The sequence below is a fragment of the Hipposideros armiger genome, unplaced genomic scaffold (genome assembly GCF_001890085.2).
Source record: "Hipposideros armiger isolate ML-2016 unplaced genomic scaffold, ASM189008v1 scaffold_126, whole genome shotgun sequence".
In the NCBI taxonomy this organism is placed as follows: domain Eukaryota; kingdom Metazoa; phylum Chordata; class Mammalia; order Chiroptera; family Hipposideridae; genus Hipposideros; species Hipposideros armiger.
Window position 1 is genome coordinate 2,846,882 of NW_017731476.1, and position 17,544 is coordinate 2,864,425.

Here is a 17,544-nt window from a genome sequence, read left to right on the forward strand (position 1 = left end):
TGATTCCATTTATGTGAAATGTCCAGAACAGGCAAATCCACAGAGATAGATCAGTGGTAGCCAGAGCTGGGGAAAAGGGCTGGGGTAGGGATAGGAGTGAATACTAATTAGCATGATTTTTTTGGGGGAGGGGCAATGAAAATGTTCTAAAGCTGGACTGGGGTGATGGTTGTACAATTTGGTAAATCTACTGAAAATCTTTGAACTGTACACTTAAAATGGGTGAATTTTATAGCTTGTAAATTACACCCCAATCCAAATGCTTTAAAAACATTGCCTGTCTATTGTTAATGCTTATTTCTGAATAAATTGTGCTCTTTGCAGGTCCCCTTTCCTGGCAGCTCTGGTGGCCTCACCAGCCATCACAGGACCTTGAGGGAACCCCCAGGGCCCCTGGTGAATGGGGGGCTATAGCACTGGAGGCCAGGAAATGTATTCTCTGGTCCTTTTCATGAGATGCTAGAACAAGGATCACCCAAGGGGAAGCTTCCATAGTCACCTTGAGAGAGGGCGATGACAGTTCACATGACACCTATGCAGTTTCAAGGAAAATATAATCTCCAGAAAGCAGCCCATAATGGCTGCAAACCCACACCCAGAGGAGAGGCCCCGGGGAGTCCAGTACTCCCATCCGGCCAGGTCAGGCCTTGTTGAAATGATGTCATACTACAGAGCAGGCAACTGTAAGGATGCCACAGCAAGGGAAAGAATGTGGTTCTCAGGGATCCCGGCTCCCAGCTCTGCCCATTGTCCTCTCTCCTCCTCCCCCATGTTTTCTTATCCCCCATGCCCCTCATGGAATTCCCACATGCTATGTTAGATGGCAGGTGTGCCTGGCCCAGGTTGGAGGCAGTGTCCTGCCCTTCACTCCCCAGTCTGGGTGGGGGCCCTCCATGGAGCGGCTGATGCTGAGATCGGGGGTGGCTAGGCATGGCTGGAGGCTTACTTTTCTTGCTGGCCCAGAGCATGGCCACAGCTCCTATGTGAGAAGGCCTCATGGACAGAGCTCTAGGCAGGTGCAGTTCACCCTCTGCACGAATCCACCTACTAATGTGGCATTGGCCAGAGTCAGAATGGCGCCTGGTGGGAACTCCTTCCCAATGGCAAGGTGTGAGACTTCTCTGGGGACCAGCACACGGTCCCATATGGCCAGGCCTGCCACACTCCCCACGAAGGCCTCGGAGCTGTCAAACTCACCTCCCATGGTGTCTTGCTCCTGGCCCAGCACCAGGGACCCACCAGGAGGGATCTCATAGCCCTCCCTGAAGCGGGAGCCTGTGGCCACTAGCCTGCGGTCCACATGGAGCCAGTACCTGCCCAGGATGGATGTCCAGATGACACACACGTGGTGCCACCGGCTGTCCAGTAGTGGCTGCAGGGGCAGCTCCCTGAAGGCCGGGTCTCCGATCACAAAATGGATGGAGCCGGGGGCCAGGGAGTCCCGGCCATGTAACACCAGCTTGTTGTCATTCTCCTCAGTGGCATAGGAGAGGAGCGTGCCCAGGTAGCCCGAGGCCGTACGGACCCAGGTGCAGACAGACAGGGCCCGAAGGCCTAAGGGGAAGCCAGGGCTGAGGAAGACCACATTTTTGGTGGAGGCATTTGGGAAGACGAGTGCAGGGCCAACGTTGCAAACTAGAAACAGAGAGGAGAGAGTCAGCCCCTGCACCACCAGGACATCCAGAAACATCTAGAAGGTTCCAGAAATAGCCAGAAGCTTCCAGAAACATCCACGCTACAGGCACTGCCCTTTGCCCCAGGTTGGTGGCCTAAGACCCCTCAGCTGGCCTCCATCAAGCACTAACTGTGAGGGTTGTGTCTCATTATCTTTACACACAACAGGCCCCTTCGGACAGGCAGGAAGGCTGGAGAATGACAGCAGTAATGTGCCTTGCTAAGGGGTGGGCCTGAGACGACACTCTTCACCACCAGGGTAACCTCTGTATGGGTTTCCTGTGGCTGCTGTAACAAACCTCCACAAACTCAGCGGCTCAAAACAACACAGATTTAGTAGCTTACAGTTCTGGAGGTCAGAAGTCTGACATAGGTCTCGCTGGGCTAGAATCATGGTGTCCGCAGGGCTGGTTCCTTCTGGAGGCTCCGGAGGCAAGCCCCTTCCTACCCTCTCCAGCTCCTAGACACCCACATCTGTGGCTTGTGGCCCTTCCTCCATCTTCAAAGTGTATCCCCCTGACCTCTGCTCCCTCAGCACATCTCCTTTGACCCTGACCTTCCTGCCTTCCTCTTATAGGGACCCCTGTGATGACACTGGGCCTACACCATAATCCAGGATCACCTCCCATCTCAAAATCACATCTGCAGGGGCGGCCAGTTAGCTCAGGTGGTTAGAGCGCAAGTTCATAACACCAAGATTGCCAGTTCAGTTCCCACATGGGCCACTGAGATGTGCCCTCCACAACTAGATTGAAACAACGACTTGACTTGGAGCTGATGGGTCCTGGAAAAACACACTATTCCCCAATAAAATTTCTAAAAAAAAAATAAAAAAAAAAATATATATATATACATATATATATATACATATATATATATATATATATATATATATATATATATATCTCCCACACCTGCAAAGTCCTCTTTGCCACATGAGGTAACATATCCACAGGGTCCCAGGATCAGGACATAGATGTCCTTGGGGACCAACGTCCGGCTGACCAGACTTCTTGCCAGGTCTGCCTGACAAAAGAGTCTGTGGGGCAGGGGTGGGCCTGCAGTGGATGCACCTTGTCCAAGGTTCTGATTGGCAGGCAGGGGGCAGAGCAGGGAAATATGCTTTTTTTAGCCCATCAGTCCATTGGGTTCGTGGATGGCGAGCGTTTTATGGCTGGCCCTCAGCTCCTCTCTCCGCCTTGGGGGCTCCTGTCATAGTCTAGGGCAGTGATCCTCAACCAGAGGGAACTGTGCCCTCAGGGTACATCTAGCAATGTGTGCACACAGTTTTGGTTGTCTGAATTTTGGGGGGCCCCAAACCTATAGCCCCTCATTTCCTGGGAGCACTGGTGGTTTCCTTGAGGTCAGCTGGTCAGCCTGTCTTATTGGTGAGGCCACTAGAGCCCCCAGGATGAAGACAAACATTGCTTCAGATTAAGGGACTCGAGGGGCCTCAGACAGAGGAATCAACTTAATGAAAAATAAAAGTTAAAGACAAACTGGCATCTAGTAGGGGGAGGCTGGGAATGCTGCTAAACACCCTACAGTGCCTAGAACGGCCCCCACAACTATGGACTGCCTGGCCCCAAGTGTCAGCAGTGCTGCAGCGGAGAACCCCTCACCTGGCAGATCAGAGCCAGTTTTACAAAGCCCCGGGGACCTCCATGAGTGGGCACAAGTTCCCCGGAGGTGCTGGCTGAGCCAGTGTCCTGCAGTGAGGGCGCATGCTGGTGATGGCTAAGGGCATTGGTGAGGTCCTGCCGGCCCTGAGGAGGCCAGTCCCTGGCTTGGTGTGGGCACATACTGACTGCCAGGCAGCACCCTGTCATGTGTATGCATTCGCTCCTAACGCCCAGGCAGAGGAGTGGCCTGACCTCCTGGGGACCTGCAGACTGGCTGTCACCTGGATGGCCCCTTTCTTCCAGGGTAGGGTATGTGGGGCATGAAGCCAGTATCCTCTCCACATAGCCCCAGGGAGAAGGCTTTTTGGAGGGAACTGTAGGCCTCAGGGGAAGTGAGGGGGGAAAGTGGGGGTGGATGAGTGAAGGGCAGATCCATGGTACTTACTCTCTCCTGGTTTCTCAGGGGGCCATGACCGCTGACTACCTGAGCCTGGGTGCTCCCGTGTCCCTTGGAGATTGTCAGCAAAGTCCTGAGGTGAGTCCCTGGGCTCAAGCAAAGCTCTGAGCACCTGCCTGGTCCCCTGCAGCTTTGGGGCGCTTGGGCTTGGTGGCTCAGGCTGGGCGGGAGGCCAGGCGGGGGCTGTGGTGCCAGGGCCAGCCACCTGCAGCCTCTCCTCAAGCGTGTCTAGTTTGGCGCCCTGGCTCTGGACGACGTGCATCAGGCGAGCCAGCGTGTCCTGTAGGGCCCTCATGTCCAGGGCCAGGCTGGACAGGGTTTCCCTCTGTGCCTCCTGCTCCTTCCTCTCCCGGGCACGCTGCTGGCTCCTCTCACTCAGGGTGGCGCCCAAAGCGAGCAACCTGGAATCCACTTTCCGGCTTCTGCGATGCATCTTCCGCATCCAGGTTTTGAGGTGGCCCAGGTCGCTCTGCATGGCGGCCTGGGACTGATTGACCGCCAGAGCCATGGCCTGGCTCCCTTGGGCTAGGCTCTGGAACCGGGCGTCAATGTTGTAGGACACATTGTAGTTGCTGGCAATGGCCTGCAGATGTGTTAACATCACCTCCTGGAAACTCTGAAACTGGAGGAGAAAAACAGCAACCATGGGGGCTGGGGCAGGGGAGGCTACGGAACAAGTATTCCCTGCTGTGCTTCTGTGGCACCTACGGACAGCCAGTGGGTCACCTCAACCAGCCCCATCACAGGTGAGCTCAGAAGTGGGGGAACAGCCCGAGGTCACTCTGCGGCACTGTGAGGAGTGAAGGCTACATGCTCATAGTCTGGCCCCCAGCTCTTCACCCCTGACCCTCAGGGTTTTCTCCCTATGAGTGGACAGATGCCAGGATGGGCTCCGTGAGCTGTTTGTGGGGGTCAAAGTGGGGAGTGCTTGATGCAGGCCCGACCTATGCAGGCTACTCAGGAACTGGCTATAGACCCATTCAGGGGCGCCTGCTCCACAGTGGACCCGAGACCTCACCCTCATGCCTAGCATTGCTGCCTTGTCTGCTCCTCAGCACACCTTCTGGTCCCAGCACACTTTCAATCACATCCCTGGGGGCTGCCCACCCCCTCCCAGCCTCTGACTCCCACCCAATCCTTACGTGTCAGAATCCTTGCTGTATTCAGATCAGGGCCAAGGAAACCTTTCTGCTGGTTTCCAACTATAGGTGAAAATAACATCAGCTGATAAGAACAACTAGAAACTCCACGTCTGTGGCCACACACCACCGATGCTCACTACTCCATTTCTGTAATGTCTGTCCTTTCCCTCTTGTCAATCTAAAAAAACTCAACTGCCCCACAGCCTGGGTATGCTTACCTGATCCTCTAGTCGGCGGAGCCTCTGGAAAAACGGTTTTCTTTGCACTGCGGGGCCGGCTTCCTGCGACAAACCCCTGTGCAGATATACGGGCACAAAAATAAGAAAGAAAGACAGGGTCTTCCTGTCTGGGCTGCCCATTCTGAGAAGGACGAGGAGTAGGAGTTGCCTCCGACTGCAGGGTGAAGCAGCTTGCTATGTGCTCCTGCCTCAGCCCATGCTCCCTCCAGCTCTCGGTGGAGAAGTTTTCCTTCTCTGACTCTGGCTGGGAGTTGGGTATTTCCTGCCACCGAATGGAAGGCATTTGCCTTCCAGACCATGGGCTCTGGAGAGATGGAAGTTCCCAAGGAGACAAGTTTAAAACAGATGCAGTTTCTTTGGAAAAGAATTCTACGGGGTGGAAGGCCTGCTCTGGCAGGCTCACAGGCAGATGGGTGATTGCTTTAGCAGGAGCACATGGACTCATGTTTCCACCGAAAGGAAGTCGAAGCAGGAGAGGGAACTTGGCTGGGGCTAGGGAGTCCTTAGAGCCAAGTCTGCAGTGGGGCCCAGCATCCCACCAGGCACAGCATGTCCTGTGAGGCCATCTCTCCCTTGGGTAAGGCAAGGAACATGGGATTGAGAGCCACTTTAATTTATTTTGGGGAACAGGTTATGTAGTGAGCTGAATAGGGACTCCCAATAAAAGAGGTCCAAGTCCTAACCTCCATACCTGTGAATGGGACCTTATTTGGAAAAAGGTCTTTGCAGGTGTACAGTAGACCCCCCCCCACCCTCCCATCCATCGCTGTTTACTGTCTCCTGCTTAATATGAAAGCTCAGCCAAGGATCACCAGATACTTGAAAACTTCTGACAGGAGCAACAGAAATCTGCCTAAACAGAAAAGGAACCTAGGAGACAATGCAGAGGGCCATGGAAAATCTCAAAAGTGTTCTAATCAATACCCTCAGAAAGATGAGAAAAGCTTGTGTCCACACGGCAAGAAATGGGAAATGGATGCTATGAAAAGTGGACTAATCAGAAAGGGAGAGGTTAATCTTGGAAATAAAATCTATGACCCACCTCCAATAAAAATAACAGAAAAGCTGAAAGGCAAAGTTATAGCAATTGCCCAGAAATTAGGCAAAAAGACAAAGAGATGGAAATGAAGAGAGAAAACATAACATTTGAGATAAATCCAACAAAAAGAAACTGTAGAGTGAGACTAAAGAAAACGGGTTGGAAGAAATTGTTAGGAAGATAATCTAGGAAGGTGTCGAGGACAAGGGCATCCACTATTTTCCAGACCACATGCCAGAGAGAACAGGGTCAAGGAAACGGCTGCTGACCCCAAGGTTCCTCTCGTCAAGTGTCAGCACCCCATGGACAAGGAGATCCTAAATATGAGGTCCTACAATTAAGTTCGTGAACTCATCCTAGAAAAAGTGCTACATACCTCATTGCTGAATATCACTACGTTCACCCTCAAAGTACTCCCCTTGGAAAGCTATGCACCGACGCCAGCACCTAGTTCACCCTTCAAAGCAATTTTGGGACTCATTTTCTGGAAAGGCCATCAGAGCTGTCATCGTTATTATCCTTGATGTCCTGAATGTCATGAAGATGTCTTCCTTTCAATATTTCCTTTATCTTCAGGTAAAGAAAGAAGTCATTGGGGGCCAGATCAGGTGAGTAGGGAGGGTGTTCCAATATAGTTATTTGTTTACTGGCTCAAAAGTCCCTCACAGACAGTGCTGTGAGCTGGTGCATTGTAATGATGCGAGAGCCATGAATTGTTGGTGAAAAGTTCAGGTCATCTAACTTTTTCATGCAGCCTTTTCAGCACTTCCAAATAGTAAACTTCGTTAACTGTCCAGTTGGTACAAATTCATAATGAATAATCCCTCTGATATCAAAAAAGTTTAGCAACATCGTTGCAACAAATTCGCTAACTTAATTGTCAAACCTCATATGTCCAGAGAGAAAACCTGGTCACATAGGGATGATTGAGACTTTTGCCAGAAAACTGTTGGCTATCTCAGTAGCAGTGCTGGCTGCCAAAGACAGAGGAGCAAACCTTAATATTTCTTTTTTTTTTTTTGTAAAGATTTTATTGGGGAATTGGAGGAGGGGAACAGCGTTGGGGAATCGGGAAAGGGGAACAGACAAGTTGCTGTCCTTTTGTTCTTCAGTCTAGTTGTGGAGGACGTCGCTTCATTGGCCCATGTCGGTATTATTATTGCGCTCTTCCCGGGTGAGGCAGATTAGTCGCCGGCCAGTGGACGGCCGCTCACGGCAGCTCACGCTGGCTGCCAGCCACTCACAGTAGCTTTACGGCAGCCCACTGCAGCCTCATTGCAGCCTATGCTGTCGCCGGGGACTCATGGCAGCCCAGCTCCAGGTCCAGCTGTTGTTCACCATCTTAGCTGTAGAGAGTGCAGCGTCACTGGCCCTAATGTGGGATTCTAACCAGGGCCCTGATGCTCAGAGCTGGTGTCCCAAGCCAGCTCTTAACCAGCACCACTCGGCGGGCCCAACAAACCTTAATATTTCTGAGTTAAAGTGATTTTCATTTAAAATTGTGCCTCTAGTTCAAATGTAAATTGACCTGGTTCAAAGAATAAAGGCACTTTTCAGGCTTAAGAAATTTATCTTTTGTGCAGTTTTGTGAGAAGTTACTGGATGATCAGAAAATAGGGAAATAAAGAATGGGTGACTGCAGTAGCTCTAATACAGACGTGGACTGAGAGGAATTCCCAGAGTCCCAGGAAGGCATTATCCTCCACTCCTCGATGCCTGTCACATCCCACATCCAACCCATCAGCTCTACTCCACAGAAACATCTCAGGGCAGCCAGCGGTTCTCACCACCTGGTTCACACCTGTCTTTCTTTATACATCAGCAGCCCAGCTGGGCTCCTTGCACCTACGGGTGCCCCCTACCGTCCACTCTCCTAACTGCACCCAGAGTGGACGGTTTAAAATGAGACTGCCCTGGGTCACTCATTTTCTCACCCCGCTGAATTTTTCTTATCACTATTTCCCATCTGGCATATTGCGCATGAACTGTATTTGTCTCCCTGATATGTGAGAAGGGACTTTATCTGTCTGCTTCATTCTCTGACCTGGAAGAGTGTTGCTGCACGCAGCTGGCTTTTAATTAGTGTATGGTGAATGAATAAATGTTTCCAGGATTTCCCCCCGAAGGACCGTCTAGGCTGAAATGGCGTCTCTGTGAGGTTTTCCCAGATCACTCCCCGATGCTGCCAGTAGGAGTTTCTGCCAAGACGGAAGCGTCCATACCTGCGCTATGCATTATGGCAACCACTAGCCACAGGGGGCTATCGAGCCCTTTATTGATTTCAGCTAATTTCATAGCCACCTGCGGCTGGTGGTCACGTGCTGAACGTGCAGCCCCTCCTATTCCAGGACCCTGCCTCATTTACACCGCTGCATCCATGAATCCCCGAAACCATCCCCGCTGATGCAGCTTCCTTGTCCATGGTGCGTTTCCCTGTAAGGGTCGTAGCTCCGGGAGAGCAGGGTCTTGCCTCGGGGAAGGAGAGCGAAGCCGGACACGAGGGCCTAGCTCAGCAGGTATTGTGGAGGCGCGCACGCGTGGCGATCGGGAGAGAATTGGGGCTCCGGAGCGTAGGTAGGGCTGGAGAGCACTCCGGGAAAGATGGTGACCGAGGCAGAGGGAAGGGCGGACCATCTGAGCGCTGAGGAACCCGGCTTGGAGCCAAGTGGGGGAACGCGAACCAGCCTGCATGGGGCATGACGCCCCTACAGTCCCCGCCCCCCTGCCCCGCGCCTCTTCCGGCTACCTGGCTTAGCCGCAGATTCGTCACGATCGGTCAGCGGGGGCCGGGCCCACAGGCTCAAAAAAATTCGGCGGCATATCTGAGGGGGCCCTGGGATCTCGTGCTCCGCGCCCGCGCGCGCTGGGAACCCAGCGTGGAGCTGGGCCTCGGCGCCCCGTAGCGAATCGGCGGCGGGTCGGCAGCGGCGGGGCGGGGCCTGAGCTCGCCGCAGCCACTCCTGTGACCGCGGGGTTGCGCGCCGCCCCGAGGCCCCTGCCCACTGCCGGAATTTCGCCTCCGGTCCCTGAGATCCACTCCAGTCCCACGAGGCCCCCTCCCGTCACGCCACGAGGTGGGATCTGGACGCACGCTGGGGAGGGGGCGTGGGACAGGCCCATCGCTGGCTTGTTAACCGGCCTGTACACCGCATATCGGAGCCCGCCTAGACCCGGCTGGGGCAGGAGCCCCCAGGCTCCTGGGGACACTCTCGGGCCCCTTATCAAGTGGTTGGGTGCACTGGTGACAGGTGCCTACTTAAAGGTACTCAGTCTTGCAGGGGCGTCCCACCGGAAATAAATACTATCCACAGACTGCTGTGGTTTCTGGGAAGGAAGGGAGTTTGGCTGCATCAGGGAGCTGGAAGTGCATTGATTGGATACCTCTAGACCAGGGTCTCCCGGCTTCGGCACTGTTGACATTTGGCTGGGATAATCCCCTGTTGTGGGGTCTGCCCTGTGTATATGGGATGTTTACTAGCATCCCTGGCCCCTGCCACTTCTAGTTATGACAACTGAAGATGTCTCCAGCTATTGGCACGTGTCCCTGGGCAGGTTGCCCTACTGTAGAGGGAGTCATGGAGGGCCTCAGGGCCTGAAATGGACTCTTGGTGGAAACCATGACAGATGCTGGAGGGTGGATACTGCTGGGTGACAGCAGGGGTGAGAAGGCATGGGGTCCCCAGGAAACTTAATAGGAGGCCAGAAGTTTCTGGGAGTATGTGAAATATGCTTCCTTGTCCTAGACTGGGTCCCGTGGGTGCCCCTTGCGCCTGCACTTCTCAGGTCCTTTCCTGTTAACAGGATGGATCCAGTGCTGTCTTCGGTCCGACTTACCGTGCGGGAAGCTGTTCATACCCTTTCATCTTCTGAGGATGGTGGCCGCATCTTCTCCACCCTGGGGTCCCTGAAGCGGTATCTCGGTGAAACGGAGAACCCCGCCCTTCCTGGGGAGCAGGAGGAGTTTGCCAGGGTCCACTTTTCTGCCTTTCTCAGATATCTTGTTGGCAAGCTGAGCCCAGACTGGCTGGAGCTGCTCCCCAATGGCCAGCTGGAGGAGCTGTGGGCTAGCTTCTTCCTGCGGGGCCCGGCCGATCAAGCCTTCCTGGTGCTGATGGAGGCCTTTGAGGGCGCTGCCAGGTGAGTGGAGCTGGGTCTGATTATGGGGTCACTTGTCACATCTGAAGCATAAGCATGGCCTGATGGATTGCAAACCAATGGTAGAGCACCTTAAAATTAAAAGCGGTTTGTGTTAATCTCTGCAGTGGATTTACATTAACACAAGAGATTGTGTTAATCTCTTGCGCTCTGTTCTGTCCCTGATGTGTAGGCGAAGGAAAGGAGCTGGAGTGTTCATGTCCCCTGTGGCTAAGGCAGTGGGTTAGCTCCAGACTGAGGTGACATGGGTGGCAGTGGGCATCGCCATCCTCTTGGGCTCTCTCCTTCACCCTGTGGCTCCCAGCTCTGCTGTGAGGCACCTGGGAACCACAGCAAGCTCACGGATACCTCGCTCGAGGTCCTTCTCAGATTCCACATCAGGGCTCATGAGTCCTTGTCCTTGCGAAGCTGGGTTTTCAGTGGTTGTTGTGATTAAAAAAAAGCAAGCACCATGTGAAAAGCACTGCCAGGAGAGGGCAGTGGTGTCCAGTGTGATGCCAAGGCGGGGAGGCTGCGCTGGACTCAGCAGGTGCTCGCGTTCCACTAGTAATTGTGGTGACGTAGCAGCGAGATTTAAATACTTTTCCTTTCAATGAATGTGCAGGATGTAAGCTCCAATTAAGCTGTTGGAATTACCTGTTTAATGATGGCTGTTGCTACTCCTTTGAGCTGAGGGTGCTGAAGATGGAGATGGCTTGGGGCTCTGCCCATCACACCTGCTCTTGGTTCAGCCCCAGCTTCCGTCTGATGAAGATGGCACATCTGCTGGCCCGGTTCCTGAAGGAGGGCAGGATGGCTGCTGTGATGGAGGGGCAGTGCTGGCAGCAGACGGAGCTGGCCTTCCCCCTGCTCCAGGAGGCGCTCGTCACCAAGGTGGTGGGCTTGCCTGACCGCCTGGGCAACTGTCTGCAGCGCGAGAACCTGGCCGAGTTCTTCCCCCAGAACTACTTCTCTCTGCTTGGCGAGGAGGTCGTGCGGGCGCTGCAGGCGGTGGTGGACTCTCTCCGAGGTGAGGGCCCCTCTGAAGTGTCCTCCTTCCAACTGTTTGTTCAGGCCGCCATCCCTCCCCTCCCTCCCTGGCCTCTGGGGACTTTGCAGTCTCTGACCATTGGTGGGTCAGAAGTTGTCTCCAGTTTGGGGTGGTAGCAGCCCACACCCTCAAGTTTCACCTACTTCTCGGCTGGTGACCTTGGAATGGAGCTGACCCCTTGATTTCTTCAGTTCTGGGGTGGACATTGGTGAAGCCGGCTGGATGGGGCTGCTCGCTGCTGGGACTTCATTTAGCATCGGTGGGACTGTCCATGGTCTGAAAACTGGAGCTCTTACCGTCATGAGTGTCCATCTCACTTGCCTGTTGGCCAGCGTTCACTTGCCCTTGTCCAGTGTCTTTGTCACCAGTCAACTTGGGTGTCTGGGGGTGGGGGGCACTATGGGAGTGGCTTCTTGCTTACCCTCTCATCACAAAGACTTTGGAATATCAGTGGTGGGGGCAAGTGTCTCGCCCGGACATGTCCAGCACTCTAGCAGCTGAGGCTGTGGAGCAGGCACCATGCCAGGTGCTGCCCGAGACCTTTCACGTGTGTTGCTTCCTGTAGTTCTGGGACCGTCCTTGAGGGAGGTGTTATCACCATCCAGGGGGAGGGAGCCACGGTGAGACAAGGTGCCTGCGTTTATCCAGCCAGGCTGCTGGGTAATGCCCCAGGATGTTCCAAATGTATCCAGAATGTATCTAGTCTACTTCACTGTGCGTGGCTGTGCACAATCTCAGATTACAAACACTGCGTTTCCATCATGTGTGGGTCCCTGGTCAGCTCCATCGTGCTGGATCTTCTAGTTGAGCTGGCACTGCCACACCCTCTCCTTGGCCCCTCGTTTCTTCCCTGCCTCCCTGTGGGCAGCTGAGAGCCCCACGTGCCCCGACGTGTAGCTGACTGCCTCAGCCGGGCCCCTTTTGGTGCTTCTCCTCTTGGTGCCACCATACTCGTCCCTACTTCAGAGGATCATTGTGATGATTAAGTGGGCAAATATGTGTAAAGCTTTTTAAACAGTTATTATGTTTGACTCTTCGAGTTAGAAACAATTCTATTAAGATTTTGGTTAGATGGATTGAATGAATTGGCATTTTTACAACACGGGGTCCACCTGCCCAGGAACAAGGTATGTCCCCATGTGACAGGTGTTCTTGCCACCGCCCTCTTTTAAAGTCTCGTTTTCCTTCCTGTCCCAGGCGGCTTGGACTGCTCCGTCTCCTTCATGTCTCAGGTCCTCGGGAAAGCCTGTGTCCATGGGAGGCAGAGTGAGTGATTCCTGTCTGGGGAGAAGCTGCAGCATATCCTGGTCCTCTCTCCGTCCCTCCTGATGGCTGCCCTGGGAGGGGGCGGGCATCGTGGTTCCCTGGTGGATGTGGGAAGCATCATTGTGTGTCTGGAAGCAGCAACAGTCTCCTTGCCTGGGCCTGGCCCTGGGTGGGCTGATGCCAGCTGTCCTGGGCCCCTCGGAGGGGGGTTGGCTATGCAACCGGTGGGCCTGTGGGCTATAGACCCCGTGCGCTCCATGACCCCGGTCTCCGGGCCTCCTCTGCGCTTTCCCTCAGAGGAAATCCTGGGTGTGCTGGTGCCCCGGCTGACTGTGCTCACCCAGGGCAGCTGCCTCTGGCAGCGGGTCTGCTGGCGCCTGGTTGAGTGCGTGCCTGACCGGGCCACGGAGGCTGTGCTGACAGGGCTCGTGGAGGCCACCCCCGGGTAAGAAGCGAGGCACCCTTCCCGCTGCAAACACTTGTCTTTCAGGAAGGCGGGAGGTGGGGATCCAGACGATACCGCACCTGCCCTCTCTTTGTATGTAGTTGGCTCTTGGCCGGTCACAGGAAAGGCTGGCTGCCCCAGCTCTAGGTGAAGCATTCAACCCTGGACGTGCTCAGAGAGGGAAGGGACGTCCTCTCGCACTGAGGTGCTGGGCTCTCCCTGGTTTCCATGTTTACCGGGAAGAGGAAGGATCAGACTGACTCGGAGTTGAAGCACTTGCCCAGGCCCCCCCACTGTGGGAAGTGTGGAGCCGCGGGGCCAGCCCAGTCTGTTGAGATTCCCTCTTCCCCACATTGTGCCTCACAGGCCTGAAGTCCTCTCGAGACTGTTGGGGAACCTGGTGATGAAGAATAAGAAGGCCCAGTTTGTGATGACGCAGAAACTTCTGTTCCTGCAGTACAGACATGCGGTGAGCGCGTGGGTGAGGCTGTGGGCTGCGGGCTGCCTCAGGGCCCAGAGAAATGGCTGTAGTAAGTGGAGCTGGAGCAGTGCTCTGTTGCTTGGGAAACATCACTGTCGTTCTGGCCAGACCCGTTGCCACTCTGGGACTGCTGGAAAGACGGGCTTCAGTCCTCCGGGCTCCCCTTGCCAGGCAGGCGGCCAGGTGGGTGGTATGTGCCTCGTGGCAATGACAGGATGCCTGGCTTCTGTCGCAGACGCCTGTGCTGCAGAGCCTGCTGGGGTACCTGGCCATGGACAGCCAGCGGCGCCTGCTCCTCGTACAGGTAAGTCCTGTCTGGCTTTCAGTCCCTGCCTCATCCCAGGATCGACTACCTTCTGCTGGGACAGGGAAGGAGCATGTTCCTGCCTGGGATGGAGGGGAGGTGGGAGGGGGTGTCTGACCAGGCCGGGCGGTGGGGGGTGCTGTCCGCCAGGCCCTAAAGGAGCTCCTGGACACGTGGGGCAGCAGCAGTGCTGTCCGCCACGCACCCCTGCCACAGCAGCGCTACATCAGCAAGGCTGTCCTCATCTGCCTGGCGCACCTGAGGGATGCGGAGCTCCGGGACAGCCGGGATGGTGAGTGGGTGGCTCGGGCTCCCCATCCCAGTCCCCGTGCCTCCACCCGTCCCCTGCGCTCAGCGTGCATACCTTGGTGCCTCCAGAGTTGCTGGCCAGCCTGATGGCAGGAGTGAAGTGCCGCCTGGACAGCAGCCTGCCCGCTGTGCGCCGTCTGGGCATGATCGTGGCCGAGGTGGCCAGTGCCCGGATCCACCCTGAAGGGCCTCCCCTGAAGTTCCAGGTGAGCGAGGATTGTGCCTGCGTGGTCTCCCCAAGCTGCTGTCGCTCCAGCCCCCATGTCACCTCACCTTCCTGGGTGCCAGCCCATGAAGCATCTGCCCGTTGGTGTTGAATCGGCCTTGGGGGCCCTGCTAAGGGTCACAGATGAGAGGGGCGTGGTGGTGTAGCCCCTCGGCTGTGACCTAGCACATCCCCCAGGCGGATCCCTGGGTGTTTAACTCTCAGGCCATCCTAGGTATCCCCTCCTTTCTGTCTCCTGAGCTCCCTGGGACATCTTTGGGGGTATTGCCACTTCCGCTCTGTTCCAGGGGATTCTCAGCTCCTTTAGGAGGGGTGGGGCCCTCTGCTGATGTGGAGACTTAGAAAGTTGCTCTGGAAAGGCTCTGGCTGTTAGAGGCTGGAGGTATACAGACTGGGGGCGGCGATGGGAGGACCTTGGGGGGGCCCTGGCTCTGCCGCTCCTGTCCCAGCCGACTCCAGCTCTTCTGCTTTGCAGTATGAAGAGGATGAACTGAGCTGCGAGATGCTGGCGTTGGCCACCCCCTGCCCTGCAAATGACAGCCCCTTGGAGGCGGGGTGAGGTGTCCCCATCCTGAGCTCTGGGCATGGTTGGCCAGGTGGGGGTGGTTCCTGTGCGCATGTTACACTGTCTCATCATCCTGGATTCAGGTTGTTGAGACAAGCTTAAGAAGACAAGGGTGGGGGTGGAAGGAGACTTTCCTTAGGAAGTGCAGTTTCTGGGACCAGAAACTCATGTGGGATGTCCCTGAAGGGTTCTTCCTTATTTCCCCAAAGCCCATCTGTTACTCCAGCTGCAGCAGAGACCCCTGACAAAGAGACCGTGGATGGTGGAGTCCCCCAGGCACGGCTGGAGGGCTCTGACTCTGAGCTTGACAGGTAGGTTGGCGGGAAGGTGCCAAGGAGGTGTGGGGCAGGCCTGTACTGGTGTCAGAGGCCACCAGGTGAGCGTGAGGGCTGATGGGCCCATTTCAAGATAATGGGTCAGCTCGTAGGGCCGTGCTGGCTCTGAGTGCTGTCCAGTCTTTCTCCAATATGAAAACCAGTGTGGAAGGGCTCAGTTCCACTATAGCCTTAGCCTGTCAGCTATTCCTGAAGCTTCAGGGACTGGGGGGTGAATTTCAGTGACTCAGGAGCTTGTCCTGGTCAAGGCTGGTGGTGGAGGGTGCCCAGCCTCAGCTCTCAGGCTCTCTGCCTTTTGTCTGCTCCCGGGCAACCAGCAGGCCCCATGTGTCTGTGCTTCTTCCCCAGTGATGACGAGTTTGTCCCCTACGACATGTCGGGGGACCGAGAGCTGAAGAACAGCAAGGCACCCATGTACATCCGGGACTGTGTGGAAGGTGGGCCTCCAGTCACGGCATGGGCCCCACCAAGAGCCCTGCAAGCGAGGCCCCAGCCCCGAGCACATCCGTGGCCTGGGGTGGCTGGGCTGTGGGACCTGTCCATGTCCCGGGGGTTCACCTGCCTTCTGCCCAGTGCCCAGACCCTGGTTGCTGGCTCTGCCATGGTCAAGGTCAGGGCTGAGAACTCACGGAGGCCCATCTGGGTTCTGTGCAGCCCTGACCACATCTGAGGACTGGGAGCGCTGGGAGGCGGCCCTGCAGGCCCTTGAGGGGCTGGTCTTCAGGAGCCCGGCTGCCACGCGGGAGGTGAGTGGGTAGGGGGGGCTGGGCTTTCAGGGTCATGGTAGGTGGGCCATGTCCTAAGAGAAATGTGTGCCATGAGGAAACCTAGTCTGGCTTGTGTGTTGCCTCAGTGGCACTGTGTCTCCCCAGGAGGCCTGTCACTGGGGACTTCACTGGGATGGGAGGTAGAAGGCGTGTGGGGTCCCGGGCATTCTGAGATGTGTCCTTTCCATCGTAAGGAAGGCTGAGGGCTGCGAGGGGCCCGGGCAGGTCGAGGGGCTGAAGGTGCTTTGACCCCGGTATATAGGTGAGTGTGGAGCTGGCCAAGGTGCTCCTGCACCTGGAGGAGAAGACGAGTGTGGTGGGATTCGAGGGGCTGCGCCAGAGAGCCCTGGTGGCCGTCACGGTTACAGACCCAGCCCGGGTGAGTCTCAGCAGCTGTGGTGCTGAGGTTGTGCCCCTGGGTAGTGTCTGTGTTGGGGCCCCACCTGCGGGGTTGTGAACCTCAGCAGCCTCTCATCTCAGGTGGCGGAGTATCTGACGTCACAGTTCTACACCGTCAACTACAGCCTCCGGCAGCGCATGGACATTCTGGACGTGAGTGCCCCGGGGTCCCTGTTCCACTTGTCAGGTCCATGCTGTCCTAATGCAGGGGACAGGCCTGGCGCAAAGCCCTGGAGGGGGGGTAGGTGTTTGCCAAAGTCTATGTGGGTGGGACCAGAGGCTGCTCAAGTCCCTTGTCGCTGGACCAGTGTCTGTCGGATCAAAAGGAAGGAAATTCTGACACCTGCTACAGAGTGGGTGAACTTGGAGGACGTGATGCTCAGTGAAATAAACCAGTCACAAAAAGATAAATGCTGTATGATTCCACTAATGTGAGGTCCCTGGAGGAGTCGAAACCTAGAGACAAAGTAGAATGGTGGGTGCCAGGGGCTGGGGGTGCTGGGGAGTGAGTGTTTAGTGGGGACAGAGGTTTATTTTGGGAAGCTGAAGAAGTTCTGGAGACAGATGGTGGTGACGGTCGCACAACAACATGAATGTAGGGCTGTCGGAAAAGTCATGACGCATTTTTGCAATGAAAACCATAGAAAAATATGTCATGACATTTCCGACAACCCAATACTTCATGCCTCTGAACTGTGCACTTAACAGTGGTTAAGATGGTATGTTAACGTGTATTTTGCCAGAGTTAAGCAAAGACTAAGACAACAGTGAAAAACAATTCACATTTTTATGTTTATGGTTCAGTGGCATTTGGTACGTTCAGTGCTGTATGACTGTCACATCTGTCTACTTTCAGAACATCTTGCATCACAGCCGAGAGCACTCCCCCACCCCCCCATCCCCCCGCAGCCCTGTATCCACCCGTCCACTCTTGGCCTCTGTGGATTGGCCTGTTCGGGGTGATTCCTATAAGGGAGGTCACACATATGGCCTCCCGGGTCTGGCTTCTTTCACTTGCATGTGCAGCAGAGCCCACCCACGTGTAGCCTGGGTCAGAACTGTATTACCTTTCCTGTGAGGTGGGGGGCA

General features: G+C 55.4%; 2 protein-coding genes across 6 annotated transcripts in view; one reads left to right on the top strand and one right to left on the bottom strand.

Annotated features, from left to right (window-relative positions):
* Positions 1–6: 6 nt before the first annotated feature.
* Positions 7–9,000, bottom strand: PTX4 (pentraxin 4). Of its 3 annotated transcripts, none has more exons than XM_019648639.1 (4): positions 8,920–9,000; positions 5,114–5,189; positions 3,742–4,375; positions 7–1,635 (listed from the first exon to the last, which is right to left on the bottom strand). In XM_019648639.1, exons 3-4 carry the CDS (start codon positions 4,352–4,354, stop codon positions 995–997), a joined length of 1,254 nt encoding a protein of 417 aa, XP_019504184.1. In that variant the 5' UTR covers positions 4,355–4,375; positions 5,114–5,189; positions 8,920–9,000; the 3' UTR covers positions 7–994. The 3 variants fall into 3 exon arrangements, with proteins under 3 accessions (XP_019504184.1, XP_019504183.1, XP_019504182.1); XM_019648638.1 differs by lacking the exon at positions 8,920–9,000 and adding an exon at positions 6,550–6,585; XM_019648637.1 differs by lacking the exon at positions 8,920–9,000 and having other exon boundaries at positions 5,114–5,904.
* A 113-nt stretch (positions 9,001–9,113) lies between these two features.
* Positions 9,114–17,544, top strand: part of TELO2 (telomere maintenance 2) — a 12,523-nt gene continuing 4,092 nt past the window's right edge. Inside the window, exons 1-16 of one of the 3 annotated variants that reach the window (XM_019648635.1) lie at positions 9,114–9,435; positions 9,975–10,085; positions 10,182–10,310; positions 11,060–11,337; positions 12,556–12,624; positions 12,922–13,069; positions 13,436–13,538; positions 13,786–13,854; positions 14,005–14,146; positions 14,233–14,369; positions 14,865–14,944; positions 15,164–15,265; positions 15,638–15,726; positions 15,944–16,035; positions 16,319–16,435; positions 16,537–17,534. In XM_019648635.1, the coding sequence (XP_019504180.1) occupies positions 9,976–10,085; positions 10,182–10,310; positions 11,060–11,337; positions 12,556–12,624; positions 12,922–13,069; positions 13,436–13,538; positions 13,786–13,854; positions 14,005–14,146; positions 14,233–14,369; positions 14,865–14,944; positions 15,164–15,265; positions 15,638–15,726; positions 15,944–16,035; positions 16,319–16,435; positions 16,537–16,890 (2,019 nt within the window). In that variant the 5' untranslated portion in view covers positions 9,114–9,435; position 9,975 and the 3' untranslated portion in view covers positions 16,891–17,534. Of the gene's footprint in view, positions 9,436–9,974; positions 10,311–11,059; positions 11,338–12,555; positions 12,625–12,921; positions 13,070–13,435; positions 13,539–13,785; positions 13,855–14,004; positions 14,147–14,232; positions 14,370–14,864; positions 14,945–15,163; positions 15,266–15,637; positions 15,727–15,943; positions 16,036–16,318; positions 16,436–16,536; positions 17,535–17,544 lie in introns of those variants that run through there. The other 2 variants (XM_019648634.1, XM_019648636.1) reach the window with 2 other exon arrangements.

Coding starts and splice junctions, on each gene's coding strand:
- PTX4 (XM_019648637.1), bottom strand. CDS start 5,254: ATGGGCAGCCCAGACAGGAAGACCCTGTCTTTCTTTCTTATTTTTGTG. Junction 4,376..5,113: donor TCCGCCGACTAGAGGATCAG/GTAAGCATACCC, acceptor TTTCTCCTCCAG/TTTCAGAGTTTCCAGGAGGT. Junction 1,636..3,741: donor CCCTGAGAAACCAGGAGAGA/GTAAGTACCATG, acceptor CTCTGTTTCTAG/TTTGCAACGTTGGCCCTGCA.